Source organism: Tachyglossus aculeatus, chromosome 3 (genome assembly GCF_015852505.1).
Source record: "Tachyglossus aculeatus isolate mTacAcu1 chromosome 3, mTacAcu1.pri, whole genome shotgun sequence".
In the NCBI taxonomy this organism is placed as follows: Eukaryota; Metazoa; Chordata; class Mammalia; order Monotremata; family Tachyglossidae; genus Tachyglossus; species Tachyglossus aculeatus.
The window spans coordinates 99,225,462-99,240,573 of NC_052068.1; the positions used below are offsets into that span (position 1 = coordinate 99,225,462).

General features: G+C 52.3%; 2 protein-coding genes across 7 annotated transcripts in view; both read left to right on the plus strand.

The window, feature by feature from the left end:
- The window catches only part of CNTFR (ciliary neurotrophic factor receptor), a 205,154-nt gene that overhangs the window by 148,561 nt on the left and 41,481 nt on the right, over window positions 1-15,112 (plus strand). The window lies entirely within an intron of this gene.
- On the plus strand, window positions 11,319-14,442 carry LOC119925888 (uro-adherence factor A-like). The gene is made up of 2 exons (XM_038744400.1): window positions 11,319-13,164; window positions 14,308-14,442. The coding sequence occupies exon 1, from the start codon at window positions 11,454-11,456 to the stop codon at window positions 13,068-13,070; it is 1,617 nt and encodes a 538-aa protein (XP_038600328.1). The 5' UTR covers window positions 11,319-11,453; the 3' UTR covers window positions 13,071-13,164; window positions 14,308-14,442.

A 15,112-nucleotide genomic window follows, 5' to 3' on the forward strand; every position in this document is an offset into this window, starting at 1 on the left:
AATATATATATATGTGAAAAGGTGGATTCTGGAGAACGAAATAGAACCAATAGGATTTGGTGACAGATTGAATGTGTGGATTCAATGACAGAGAGATGAGTCGAGCAAATGGGCTTGTGAAACAGGAAGGATGGTGATGTGGTCAACAGTAATAATTATAATGGCATTTGCTCGGTGCTTACTATGTGCCAAGCACTGTTCTATGCGCTGGCACTGTTCAAAGTGCAGTGATGGGAAAGTCCCAGGGAGGACAGGGTTTAGATGGGAAGATGAGGAATTCTGCTTGCTAAGCGCTATGGTGGTTGGGAGGGGTGGGAGGTTGTGAATACTTCAGGGCTAGGGTGGTGCTGAAGTGGGAGTTGGGAGGTGTAAAGTGGGGAAATGAGAGATGAACCAGGGAAGGCCTTCTGGCAGAGATGGGATTTCAGAAGGCCTCTGAATATGGGGAGAGCAGCGGCCGGTCGATTGTGAAGTGGGAGGGAGGCCCAGGCAGACCTGACCTTTGGGAAGTGAAATAAATGGGGTCAGTCTTCTCCGGGGCTGAGACGGGGAGGCTGTTAATTTCCCGGCTCAAAGGTTTCTTCCTTGACCCTTCTGCTGGATCTTGGGGCCCCTCCAGCCAAGCCTCAGCTAGGTAGCTCCCCAGTGCTGCTCTGGGGAGGCTGAATTATAATTCATAACAAAAACTATAGCCTTTGTTAAGCGCTTACTATGTGCCAGACACTGTACTACATACTGGGGTGACTACCCATAAATTGGGTTAGACAGAGTCCCTATCCCACACGAGGCTCACAGTCTTGAGTCCCATTTGACAGATGAGGTAACTGAGGTCCAGAGAAGTGAAGTGACTTACCTAAGGCCAGCAGACAAGTGGCAGAGCCAGGATTGGAACCCATGACCATCTGACTGCCAGGCCCGAGCTCTATCCATTATGCCATGCTGCTCTGGGTAACCTAGGTCTCCTGGCCTCTGCTCCTTGCTGAGCAGCCAGAGCCTGGAAGCCCAGGCTGGGTGGGGAGAAAGCGCCCCAGGGTGTGACTGGGAGCTGGGGCGGCCGGGATCCACAAGAGGCAACAGCAGCAGAAGCGAGAACCGCAGTGGTGGCCATGGGGGAGTCATAAGGTCACAATTTCTACCCCCGGCTCTGCCACTTGCCTGCTGTGTGATCTTGGGCAAGTCACTTCACTTCTCCAGTCCTCACTTCCCTTGTCTGTAAAATGGGGACTGAGACTGTGAGCCCCACATGGGACAGGGACTGTGTCCAACCCGATGCTGTGTATTTAGCTATAATTCTATTTATTCTGATGGTATCGACACCTGTCTACTTGTTTTGTTTTGTTGTCTGTCTCCCCTTTCTAGACTGTGAGCCCGATGTTGGGTAGGGACCATCTCTATATGTTGCCGATTTGCACTTCCCAAGCACTTAATACAGTGCTTTGCACACAGTAAGCACATAATAAATACGATTGAATGAATGAATGAATAAATATAATTGAATGAAAGGGAACAATCCCAGGCCCGTGACTGAAGGCCACCAGATCTCTGGCTGGCTCGGCTACCTGCTCCTCCCTTCCCCGGGCCATGGAGCCTGGGAGTGGGGCTGCCTGGTTTCCAGCCTGCCCCTCGACCCTGTGCCCCCTGTGTCAAGCATCCCCACAGTGCTGCCCCGAAGCTCCTCCACATTAGGTGAGAGCAGGCAGGATCAAGAGCAGCCGTTGCTGGAGAGGAGGGGGGTTCATTGCACATCTGGATTGCATTTCCACCCCTGGATGTGGCTCAGATGGCCACTGGGGCTACCGCTCTGACCCAGCCCGCCCACGCTCCCAGCCGCTGGGTAAACACTTGCCAGCCCTGCACACCGGTTCTCCAAACCCCCACCCCAGTGGAATTGCAGCTCGCTGCCCCTGCGGGCACCTCCATCCGGACCCCGGGAAGACCCACCTCAGCCCCATGGCCCCTCCCCAACCTCCTCAGCCTCTGTCTAGGGCACCAAGTGCCCTGAGCCACCGAGGGCGCCAGGGCTGGGTGGGGTAGGGATCGGAGCTGTGCCAGGGCTAGGCCAGGGCTATGCAAGGTCTATGCCAGGGCTGGGCCGAGGCTGCGTGGAACAGAGGGTAGGGCAGTAGGTGGGGCCGAGCGGGGTCGGGTCTGAGAGGAGCTGGGTGTGACCTGGGGCCTAGTGTGAATGGGGCCTGGCCTAAGCAGGGTCGGGTCGGGCTGGGCCAGGCTAGGGCAACCTGGGTTTGAAGGATAATTGTCCACAGCCAGAGAGGAGCAGATGTGCAAGCAGTTGGCCACACTTTAGGGGTTCCATAGGGGCCTGGGCTCTGATTTATTCTGAGAAATTACCTCAGCTCTCTGCAGGGGCCCATGGGGAGGGCAGTAGAGGGGGCAGCGGAGAGGGGTGGGGAGCTGGGGGGCTGGGTTGCGGGGCTGAGACAGGGGCAGGGGGCACTCCAGGGTCTAATCTGGCCCCACTCAGTTCTGTCTGGGCGCTCTCCCGCAGCAGTGTCAATCAGGCTCCTAATCCGGTAATCCTTTAATGGTGTTCGCACTGAGGCGCAGGGCCCCTAAGCCCCTGGATTTGTTCTGGGGGAAAATTTAAGGCAAAATAATGAGGCAGGGTGAAGGGGAGGGGGAGCCTTTCCGGAACAGGAACGCTTGTATCCCTCAGCTTCTAGAACCACAGGCCACTTCCCAGGATAGGCCCCACCGGATCCTCAGGGTCAGGCAGACCATGCCCCTGCCTCCAGGTAGGGTTGCCTCTTCCCTAATAATAATAATAAATGTGGTATCTGTTAAGCGCTTCCTATGTGGACACAAGCAAATCGGGTTGGACAGAGCCCCTGTCCCAAATGGGGTTCACAATCTCGAGCTCCATTTTACTGATGAGGTAACTTAGGCACAGAAAAGTGAAGCTACTTGCCCAAGGTCACACAGCAGTCTTGTGGCGGTGCTGGGATTAGAACCTAAACCCCCTCGGCTCTCCCTCCCTTCCGCATCACCTTGACTCGCTCCCTTTTCTCCTCCCCACCTCTCTCCACCCCACAGCACTTATGTATATATGTGCATATCTATAATTCTATTTATTTACATTAATGCCTGTTTACTTGTTTTGATGCATACAGATCTATAATTCTATTTATTTATATTGATGCTATTGATGTCTGTTTACTTGTTTCAATGTCTTTCTCCCCCCTTCTAGACTGTAAGCCCAGTGTGGACAGGGATTGTCTCTCTTTATTGCTGAATTGTACTTTCCAAGCACTTAATACAGTGCTGTGCACACAGTAAGTGCTCAGTAAGTTCCCTGCCCACAACTAGTTTAGGTTTGTGTGTATATGAATACATATGCAACTGAATGTGTGGGTAAATGTGCCTTTGTGGATAGTGGGTGTGAGGGTTTTGTGTTGTTGCTGAGAGCTAAAGTTTCTCTCAATGTGGGGGATCCATTCTTGGCCTGGGGAGGGTGGGGGTCGGCTGGGCAACACCTTATAAATCTCCCACTCCAGAACTGGAGGCCCTGCTCTTCTTCCGCAGTGGAATCCGAGCTGCAGCAGGAAGAAGGGCCCCTCAGTCCCTGCCCCAAACTGCCACCCCCAGCCCAGGCCAGCCTCCCACAGAGCCCAGAGAGGTGTAGGATCTGTGCAGAGCTTTCAGCCACTGGAATTGGACCTTTGGGCCAGATAGGCAAAAAATTGGAAGGCCACAAAATTCACTGTATAGACAGCACCTCTCGGGGTGCAGAGGTTGTTTTGGGCCAGGAGCAGAGGAGTTTTGTACAGCAAGTCCGTGTGTGTGTGTGTGTGTGTGTGTGTGTGTGTGTGTGTGTGTGTGTGTGAAGGGGGATCATGTGTGTGTGTCTTTGTATGTGTGTGTATATGTGTGTGCGTGATGACAGAGACTTTTCAAGAGTCACATTAAACTTTAAATCATGGTAGGATCCGGTTCTAAACCAAACCCAGACCAACTGCTGCAGCAGTGGGGATTAAGGGTTCATTGGAGGAGGAGGGGCTTTAAGAATAATAATTGTGTTATTTGTTCAGCGTTTTCTATGTGCCAGGCACTGTACTAAGCGCTGGGGTAGTTACAAGCAAATCAGGTTGGACACAGTCCCTGTCCCATGTGGGGCTCACAGTCTCAATCCCCATTTTACAGATGAGGTAACTGAGGCACAAAGAAATGAGGTGATTTGCCCAAGGTCACAGAGCAGTTGAGTGGTGCAAAGATATGTCTCAGAGAGTCTGCGGGATGCACCAGGCCTCAGTTTCCCTGTCTGGGATCAGATTGTGCTGAAATCCTCTCCCAGCAAAAGATGTGTCTCAGAGAGTCTGTGGGATGCACCAGGCCTCAGTTTCCCTGTCTGGGATCAGATTGTGCTGAAATCCTCTCCCAGCAACCCCATCCCCACCCCTTCACCTCACTAGTGGCCTGCCCTGAGGCAGAGTGGGGACTGGGCTACCCAGACCCATCTTCGGGAGTAGATCAGGGCTGAAGGGAGCAGAGCCTTGGACCCAGGACACCCCCAAACAACAATGAGCTCCAGCCCCTGGCTCCAGGAAACCTGCAGTCTAACAGCCTGTAATCCACCTCCCTTCTCTTCCTGCTCCTGTCTTCCCTCCCACCTTATCATCCCAGCACCCAGCCACCTCTTCCAGGAAGCCCACCCAGATCTATACAACCGTTTCATCTCCACCTACTCATACCTATCCACTTCTTCCCCTCTGATCCTTCCCTGAGGATGAAGATGGTCTGTGCCCTGTTTTCTCCATCAGACTAGAAGCTCCCTGAGGGCAAGGGTCAAATCAGCTCTCTCCCCATCTCCAGGCCCATGGCTCTGGCTAAAGCATCTTGTGTGTTGTGAGTGGGTAATTCAGATGATGAGAAGGAGGAGGAGGATGTTGGCGAATCAATCAATAGCATTTATTGAGCACTTTCTGTGGGCAGAGCACAATACTAAGCACCTGGGCAACCGCAATAGCATTGGTATACATGATCCCTGACTTCGTGGATCTTACAATCTAGTAGGAGAGGCAAGCATTAAAATACATTATAGGTAAGGGAGGCAAACAAGGGTAAGGATGTGCACATTAGTGTGATGGGTGTGGGGGTGAGTCCTTAAGTGCAGAGATGACAGAGAAGAGGGGAAGAATAGAGTGGGGAAATGAGAGGTTAGTCAGGGAAGGATTCCTGGAGGAGATAGGATTTTAACAGGGCTTTGAAGATGAGGGGAAGTGCTGGTCTGTCAGATATGAAGTGGAAGGGAGTTTCAAGCAGGAGGGAGGGAATGAGCAAGGAGGGGTGGGGCAAGAACAAGGCATTGTAAGTTGTTATTAGAGGAAAAAAGTGTGCAGGCTGGGTTGTAGTGGGAGTGGGGTGATGATGATGGAGGATAGCATGGAGCAGGAAATGAGAAGGTATTTTGGCCCACCCCCTACCTTTACACTGATTTCTCCTACAGCCCTTCCAGAGAGTCCTACCTGTTGTCTGACCTCCATCCCTCCAACTGCAGGGCCAGCGAGGTTCATTCATTCATTCATTCATTTATTGAGTACTTACTGTGTGCAGAGCATTGTATTAAGCACTTGGGAAGTACAAGTTAGCAACATATAGAGACTGTCCCTACCCAACAATGGGCTCACAGTCTAGAAGGGGGAGACAAAACATGTAGACAGGTGTCAAAATTGTCAGAACAAATAATAATAATAATAATAATGGCATTTGTTAAATGCTTACTATGTGCAAAGCACTGTTCTAAATGCTGGGGAGGTTACAAGGTGATCAGTTTGTCCCACGTGGGGCTCACAGTTTTAATCCCCACTTTACAGATGAGGGAACTGAGGCACAGAGAAGTGAAGTGATTTGCCCAAAGTCACACAGCTGACAGTTGGCAGAGTTGGGATTTAAACCCATGACCTCTGACTCCAAAGCCCGTGCTCTTTCCACTGAGCCATACTGCTTCTCTACAAATAGAATTATATCGATATGCACATCATTAACAAAATAATGACCTTGAGCAAATCATTTCACTTCTCTATGACTCACTTGCCTCATCTGTAAAATGGGCATTAGGGCTGTGAGCAGGTTGTTTCCAAGCCTGTTTGTGGTGCTGGGCTGAGCGAGGGTGGTGGGTTTGGGGAGAAGCGAAGGGTGTGTGTCGGGGCCTGGACTGTTTCTCAAGCATTCTGGGCCCCGGGGGCAGGGTAGCTGGCTGTCTGGGCTATAAACATTTATCTAGCAGATTTCTCTCTCCTCCGCTCTGGAGAATGTACCGTCCAGAGCAGATGACAGAGCAGGAGGCTGGACATTTGTGTTTGATTTCCTCTGCTGGGAGTGGCCAGGGCACTGCAGGAGCCGGGAATTGGGGAGGGGCGAGCATCCAACCAGCCCCTGCTTTGGCTCCCCAGCCCATTCCCCATCCACGCTGGGGGACAGAGACTTGCACTGGGGGTGGGGGGTGGGGGTGGGGGGGACTGGCTGAGTCAACGTGCAGGCAATAGAAAGGACTTTCCAGTGGAGGCTTGTGGTGGGAAGACGTGGGGCCAGGTGTAGGGCAGCCAAGGAATTCTAGATTCTCTGCTTCTGGAATCTCGCAACCCAGGAGAGACCCAGGTCTGGGTAGGAGGGGTCATGCATTCTAGGGGCAAGGGGATGGGCAGTAGGACCCCTGAGTCATGGACTCTGATGCTTTGGCAAGGAGGAGTCTTCTCTCTCTCCCTCTTTGCTGCCCTGGGCTCACCAGCCGCTAGCCCAGGAGAGAAATCAGGCCTTCATCTGCCAGGACAGAGGTCATGGGGTCATGGTGCCGAACTCTTGGGACAGGGACACTTGAGGTGGGGTTCCCTCAACTCCAGGGAGCTGTTCACAACTCCCGGCCCTCATCCTGACAGCCCCTCCAATCCATCCCCATGCTGTCCTTGAGGTGCACTGACTTTGGGTCTCTCCTCCCCAGCCCAGAAACCCCCTCTTGGATCCATTGGATCAGACCTGGTCTTGCCCTCCGCCTTCTCTCCTGGCCGCACACTCCCTGTTCCTTCCCCTGCTGACCCAGCTCTGGGGATCCTGCCAAGGAATGAGTCAGGGTCAATGCCGCTTCAGCCCCTGGGGATCCATGGGGAGGGGTCTCCTTGTCCTGGAAGAGCAACTGCAACTGGGCAACAGCAGGGTGAAGGGGCTTGGTCTGGCCCAGTGGAACTCACTCCAGGGTCTCCGGGCTCCTGATCAGGAATGGTGGACATGTGTGTGTGTGTGTGTGTGTGTGTGTGTGTGTGTATTATTGTGTGTGTGTGTGCGTGTGTGTGGTTCATTCATTCATTTATTCAATCATTTATTAAGTGCTTACTGTGTACAGAGCACAGTACTAAGTGCTTGGAAAGTACAATTCAGCAACTAATAGAGACAATCCCTACTCAACAACAGGCTCACAGTCTAGAAGGGGAGAGACAGACAATATACAAAACAAAACAAGTAAACAGGCATCAATAGCATCAACATAAATAAATAGAATTATGGCTATGTACACATCATTCTGGTGTGGTGTGGTGCCAGAATATGGGACCAACAGGGCCGAGGCAATGACTGAGGAGTCAATGCTTAAGAAATAGTCCAGGCCCCCAAGCTGGCTCAGCCCAGCACCAAGAACAAACAGGCCTGGTTACAACTTCGCTGGCACTGTAGCAGGAGGGACAGAGGTCAGGTAGCAGGTAGGACTCTCTGGCAGGGCAGTAAGAGGAACTGGCTAATTAGACCGCTAATATGTTTTCTCAGTCCCCCCGCCCCCAACATGTCTTGCCTCTCCTGCCCCTCTCCTCCCTGCCTCTCTGCCCTGTTGCCCCTCTCCTCCTCCCTGCCCCTCTGGGCTCCTGCCCCACTCATGTCTTCTTGCTTGCCTGGCTTCCCCAGAAAGAGTAGTGGAGCCAAAGGGGGAGCTGCCCCGCTCCCGGGAAGCCGGTCTGAAGGGCCCGTGTGGCCTCCCCTCCCCTCCTTTCCCCTCCCTCAGGCCCTTCCTTCTGGAAATGTCCAGTCCTGGGGTTCAAATCCTATTCCGGCCTGGTGAAGAGTGTCCGGGGGCGAGAACTGGGACTGTGGGATAGTGCTGCCCCCCTCCGCGGGGCAGAGACCAGAGCAAATCTCCTCCCCCACCATCCACCTTAGAACCATCAGGAGCCACATAGGAGACATGAGGGACAACACCCTTCGTGAAACCTAAAAGCACCTACATATACTTAGAGACCTTCAGACACACTCAGAGACCCCTTCAGACACACCTAGACACACTTCAGAGACCCCTCCCAGACACACTGAGATCTCAGACACACCCAGGCACACCAAAAGACCTCCATACAAATCTAGTCACACTCAGAAACCTCCAGGCACCCCTAAACACACTCAGAGACCCCAAGACACCCTCAGAGACCTCAGACACATGCAGACACATTCAGAGATCTCCAGACACATCTAGACACACTCAGAGACCTCCAGATACACTCAGAGACCTGACACCCCCAGACACAAAGATCTCCAGACACATCTAGACATACTCGGAGACTTCCATAGACACTCAGAGACCCTCAGACACACCTAGACACACTCAGAGATATCCAGATACATCTAGAGCTAGATCTAGACATACTCAGATTTCCATAGACACTGAGAAAACCTCAGACACACTTAGACACACTCAGAGAACCCCAGACACTCTCAGAGACCTGACACCCCCAGACACACTCAGAGATCTCCAGCCACATCTAGATATGCTCAGTAACTGCCAGACACACCCAGACACACTCAAAGACTCCCAGATACACTTAGATAGACTCAGAGCCTGCCCCCCCGACCCCCCACCAGACACCCTAGATCCGGCCCCAAGCTGCCAAGCTCAGTGCTTATCATGACCCCTCTGTCTTGTAGCTTGGTTGTCCCTCTGCCTGGCCCTTCTAGTTTTCTCTGGGTAGTCCAGCACTTCCTCCTCTCCACCCCTGCCTCTGTGACCCCTGTGGTTTCTCCCTCTGCCTGGTACAAACCCCGAATTGGACTCAGTTTCTCCCACATCTCCTTCCTGGGGGCCACTGCATTCCTTTTCTGCCAGCCTCTGCCCAGAGCTCCCCCAACCAATCCTCCCTAATAATTTGCCAAGCACTGTTCTAAGCACTGGGGTAGATATAAGTTAATCAGATACACTCGAGGAATTTACAGTCTAATGGGCTAACAACCCTCCAAATTTTAACAACTAGCACAGTTAAAATAAGAGGGGAGTCGGGGGGAGAGTAGGGGAGAGGGGCCTGAGGAGGAGGGGATGGAGAGACTGTGAGCCCATTGTTGGGCAGGGATTGTTTCTATATGTTGCTGACTTGTCCTTTCCAGATGCTTAGTACACAGTTAGTGCTCAGTAAATATGATGGAATGAATGAAAGAAGAGCAGGGGAGGTGGGAGGCAGCGGGGAAGGGGATTTAAGTTTGGTGGAGACCCGAAGGGCGAAGAGGTTTTGCTGTTGGTCACCACCCATGCCCCGCCGCCCACAGGACCAAGGCGAGAAGGAATTGATGCAGTCTCCCCACATGTGTCCATCCATCTTTGTGGGCACATCAGTGTAGAATTGTGTTTTTGTGGGTCTGTCCATGCTTGTGTCTACGCAACGTGCTTCTGTTCCTTTATTACACTCTTCCAAGTACCTAGAGTGGAACTTGGTAAATACCACCGATAGTGTGGGTCTGTCCTTGTGTGTCTGTGTTTAACTATTTGTGTGTCCATGTGTGTGTATGTGTGTATCTGTGCAGTGCACGTGACCCACCCCTGCCATCCCCTCCCCGCCGTTCTCTGTAGGCTGCAGATAGAAGCTTAGGGTTTGAGCCCAGAAAGGCAAGACCAGGGAAGAGGTGGCATGAAATGTAGGAGGAGCTGGGGCTGCTTGGCTCTTGGGCCTCCAAACCCAGGAGGTGGGTCACCCCCCTGCCACAGGGTGTGGACGGCGTGGTGGGCAGGGGATAGAGATGGTCAAGGGTCTCCTAACCAAAGAGGGTCAGGGATTTGCCCAAAGATGCACAGTAAAAGGTCAGGACTCCCATGACTGTGGGTGGCGTCAGTGAGGGCAGGAAGGTACAACCACCGTTAGGAAACTGAGGCAGGAAAGGCCATGTATGGAGAGAATCTGGGGCAGCAGATCCTTTCCTAGGGCGTGGGAGTTCAGTCAGTTGATTTCTGTGCACTCCAAAGACCCATTCATTCATTCATTCATTCAATCGTATTTAGTGAGGAATTACTGTGTGCAGAGCACTGTACTAAGCGCTTGGGAAGTACAAGTTGGCAACATATAGAGACGGTCCCTACCCAACAACGGGCTCACAGTCTAAAAGGGGGAAACAGACAACAAAACAAAACATGTGGACAGGTGTCAGGTCATCAGAATAAATAGAAATAAAGCTAGATGCACATCATTAACAAAATAAATAGAATAACAAATATGTGCAAGTAAAATAAATTAAGTAATAAATCTAAACTAACATATATACAGGTGCTGTGGGGAGGGGAAGGAGGTAGTGCGGGGGGGGATGGGGAGGAGGAGAGGAAAAAGGAGGCTCAGTCCAGGAAGGCCTCCTGGAGGAGGTGAGCTCTCCGTAGGGCTTTGAAGGGAGGAAGAGAGCTAACTTGGCGGATGTGCGGAGGGAAGGCATTCCAGGCCAGGGAGAGGATGTGGGCCGGGGGTCAATGGCGGGACAGGTGAGAACAAGGTACAGTGAGGAGGTTAGCAGCAGAGGAGCAGAGGGTGAGGGCTGGGCTGTAGAAGGAGAGAAGGGAGGTGAGGTAGGAGGGGGCGAGGTGAAGGAAAGCCTTATAGCAGAGAGACCCAGAGAGAGAGAGAGAAAGAGAGAGAGAGAGAGAGAGAGAGAGAAAGGGCTTAAAGAGCAGAAGCGTCATAACACACAGTCACAGCCGGAGACGGAATCCTGTCAGAGATGGAATGCCACTGCCAGAGACAAAACCCTGTCAGAGTCAGAACCTTGTTAGAGATAGAATGTCACTGCCAGAGACAAAATCCTGTCAGAGACAGAATCATGTCAGAGACTGAATGACCCCGCCAGAGACAAAACCCTTTCAGAGATAGAATCATGTTAGAGATAGAATCATGTCAGAGACAGATGCACCACCAGAGACAAAACCCCATCAGAGACAGAATCCTGTCAGAGACAGAATGGCCCCGCCAGAGACAAAACCCTGTCAGAAATAGAATCTTGTCAAAGATAGAATGCCACCGCCAGAGACAAACCCCTTCAGAGATGGAATCCTCTCAGAGATGGAATTCTGTCAGAGACACAATGCCACTGCCAGAGATGGGATCCCATTAGAAATGCAGTGCCACCACCGGAGACTAAACCCAGTCAGAGACAGCACCCTGTCATAGGTGGCATGTCACCACCAGAAACAAAATCTTGTTAGAGACGGAATTCTGTCAGAGATGGAGTGCCACCACAAGAAACAAAATCTTGTTAGAGACAGAATCCTATCAGAGACGGAGTGCCACCGCCAGAGACGAAATCCTTTTACAGAGGGAATCCTGTCAGAAACGGAGTGCCACCACCAGAGACAAAACCCTGGCAGAGACAGAGCCCTGTCAGAGACAGAATGCCACCACCAGAGACAAAATCTTGTCAGAGACAGAATTCTGACAGAAACAGAATACCACTGCCAGAGACAAAATCCTGTTAGAGATGGAGACATGTCAGAAACGGAATCCTGTCAGACACGGAATGCCACCAGCAGAGTCAAAATCCTGCCAGAGATGGAATACCACTGTCAGAGGCAAAATCCTGTCAGAGACAGAACCCTGTCAGAGATTCAATGCCCTCACCAGAGACAAAGCTCTCTCAGAGGCAGAATTCTTCCAGAGATGGAATGCTGCTATGAGAGACAAAACCCTGCCAGAGACGGAATCCTGTCAGAGATGGAATTCCCCTGCCAAAGACATAACCTTGTCAGAGACAGCGCCCTCTCAGAGATGGCATGCCACTGCCAAAGACATCAGCCTGTCAGAGACGGAATCCTGTCCAAAAGGGAATCCTACCAGAGATGGAATGCCACCGCCAGAGACAAAAACCTGTCAGAGATGGAATGCCACTGCCAGAGACAAAACTCTGTCAGAGACAGAATCCTGTCAGAGATGACATGCCCCTGCCAGAGACAAAACCTTATCAGAGACAGAACACTGTTAGAGATGGCATGCCACTGCCAGAGGAAAGATCCTGTCAGAGATGAAATCCTGTCAAAGATGGAATCCTGTCAAACACAGAATGTCACCACCAGAGACAAATTCCTGTCAGAGATGAAATGCCACTGCCAGAGGCAAAATCCCATCAGAGACAGAATTCTGTCCAAAATGGAATGTCACTGCCAGAGACAGAATTCTGTCAGAGATGGAACGCCATGGCCAGAGGCAAAATCCTTTCAGAAACAGAATCCTGCCAGAGACAGAATGCCACCCCTTAAGACCGGATCTTCTCAGAGATGGTATGCCACCACCAAGGATAAAACACAGTCAGAGGTAGAACCCTGTCAGAGATGGAATGCCACTGCCCGAGACAAAATCCTGCCACTGATGAAATGCTACTGCCAGAGACAAAATCCCATCAGAGATAGAACCCTTCCAGAGATGGACTGCCCCTGCCAGAGAAAAGATCCTATCAGAATCGGAATGGTACCATCAGAGGTAAAATCATGTCAGAGGCAGAATCGTGTCAGAGATGGAATGCCACCGCCAGGAACAGAATCCTGCCAGAGAGGGACTGCCACCCCGAAAGACAGAATCCTGTCAGAGACCGAAGGTCACCTTCAGAGACAGGATCCTGTCAGAGACAGAATCTCATCAGAGACGGAATCCCATCAGAGAAAGAATCCTGTCAGTGATGGAATCTTGTCAGAGATGGAATCCCATCAGAGACAGAATCCTGTTAGAGACAGAGGCCCATCAGAGACGGAATCCTGTCAGGGACAAATTCCTGTCATGGGTGGCATCCTGTCAGAGGCAGAATTCCAATGCCAACGAACCATTTGTCTGAATCGGCATGTCACAGCATAGGATCTTCGAACAGGCAAATGAGCAACTAGAAAGCTTTGACGAAAAATCAGACCACATTTGTACTATAGGGTTATAGCCGTTCAACTGCCTAAAGGTGAGGAGCTGGAGCAGCTGACCTCCTGGTGCCTCTCTCCCTGCAAAGCTCTGGGTGTCCAGTGAATTGGTAGAGAGCCAGCCTAGAGGAGCTCCAGATGAGGAGAACCCGGGATATATAGAGAGAGAGGACCCTGCATTATCGGATCCTAAATCCTGACGAGGGTCAGAGAAAGGGGCAAGGCCCCAAAACATGCCGGAATTTCAGAAAGTAAAAATAGTCGACGCTGAAGGAATGTGAAATGAGCTCCCAGCCCAGCTGGCCACTGCTCAATGCTGCCTGCGACCCACAGAAAAGGAGAGGAGAGAGGGGAAGCGGGAGGAAACGGAGAGGAAGAGAGAGAGAGGGAGTGGGAGGGAGGGGAGAGAGAGAGGAGGAGTGAGAGGGAGGGGAGGGGCTGCAGGAGGGAGGGGAGAGGAAGGGGGAATAGAGAGGAAGGGGGAGGGAGAGGGGAGAGCAGGAGGGAAGGGAGAGAGAGATGGGGGTGGGAGGAGGGGAGAGGAGAGTAAAGGCTAGGGGAGAGAGGGAAGGGAGAAGGACAGAGGGGAGCAGAAAGGAGGGGAGGGGAAGAACGGAACAGAAGGGAAGGGAGAGGGCATTAGTGGGTGGGAGGGAGGGGAGAGGGAAAGAAGGGAGCAGAAAGTAGAGGGGGAGAGGGGAAAGTTAGGGGAGCAGGAGGGGAGTGGGAAGGAGGGAAGAGGGAGAGAGGAAAGCAAAAGAGAGAGGAGTGGGAGAGGGGCAGAAGGCAGGGGAAGGAAAGATGAGGAGGGGAGAGGGAAAGAGAGGGAGGGGAGCAGGAAGGAGGGAGAGAGGAGAGCAGGAAGGAGGAAGAGCGGGTGTGGACAGCAGCAAGGGTTTGAGTGAGTGATGAGAAATGAACAGACGAAAAAAAATCTCCCCAAATACCCCCCAACCTAGAATGGTTCTGACATCCCATATGGGGGTGCAAAGTATCTTGTTGGAGCTGGCCAGGCCCAGGAAGGGGCAGCTTGTCTGAAATGCTTCAGCTGCCTCAGGGGGATGGACCCATGGGTGTAGGGAGAGGGGAGGAGACCAGGAGTTCTCAGGGCAACGCTGGCACCCCAGGTACCATCCTCATTTGAGGTGACCGCCAGCCAGGTCCAGCTGTCCATCACTCCCCAGGACCTGGAGAGCTGTTCTTATCCAGTGTCTCAACCCAGCACCCAGCACCTGCCTTCTCAACTGCCGGCCCTATCCACCTGGCCCCAAACACTCTGACGTGCATACGGCATAGTGGACTTGCTTGGGGAAGACTGCAGGCCCAGTCTGGGAAAGGTCCATGTAAGAGGGCAAGAGAGGGGTAAGTGCATCACCCAGAGGCAGGGGAATGGAAGGAATGGCCTTGGGTTAGGGAGGGGGCCCCCCAGTAACCTCAGGAGTCTGGTCTGAGGATAAGGGTGAAAGAGAATCTATAGAAAGGAGGGTGTAGGGTGGGCCTGGAGTAGGGAACCAGGTACTCAATCTGATGGCCTGGCCTCCAGAGAACTCGGCCACCCTGATCTCGTCCCCAATGGCAGGGATGAGAGATTGGCCCTAGGTTCCCGTGTTCAGGCCTGGGAAAGTCTGGCACCTTTTATTCCAGTTCTGGGTTCCCTACCTGGGCAACCCTGAGTTAGCGGCAAAGCCATTTATTAAGCACTCGTTGGGTGAAATGTACTGTTCTAAATGCTTGGGACACACAAAACTAGCAAGTGGCCCGTCCCCTGCCTACCAAGAGCTTCCGCTTTAATGGGGGAGGCATTATTTATGAGCAAGTGTTTTATGAACAGAGTAATTTAAGTAATTGAATACACAATTAAATAAGTCAACTGGGCAGGGGTGGGGTGGGGATGAGGGTTCTCCCGCCTCCCTTCTCTATGCTTTGGTTAACCCCTCTGGAAATGGGGCATAAGCCTACCCCCTGGTCTCTCGGGAGGCCAATCTGTGT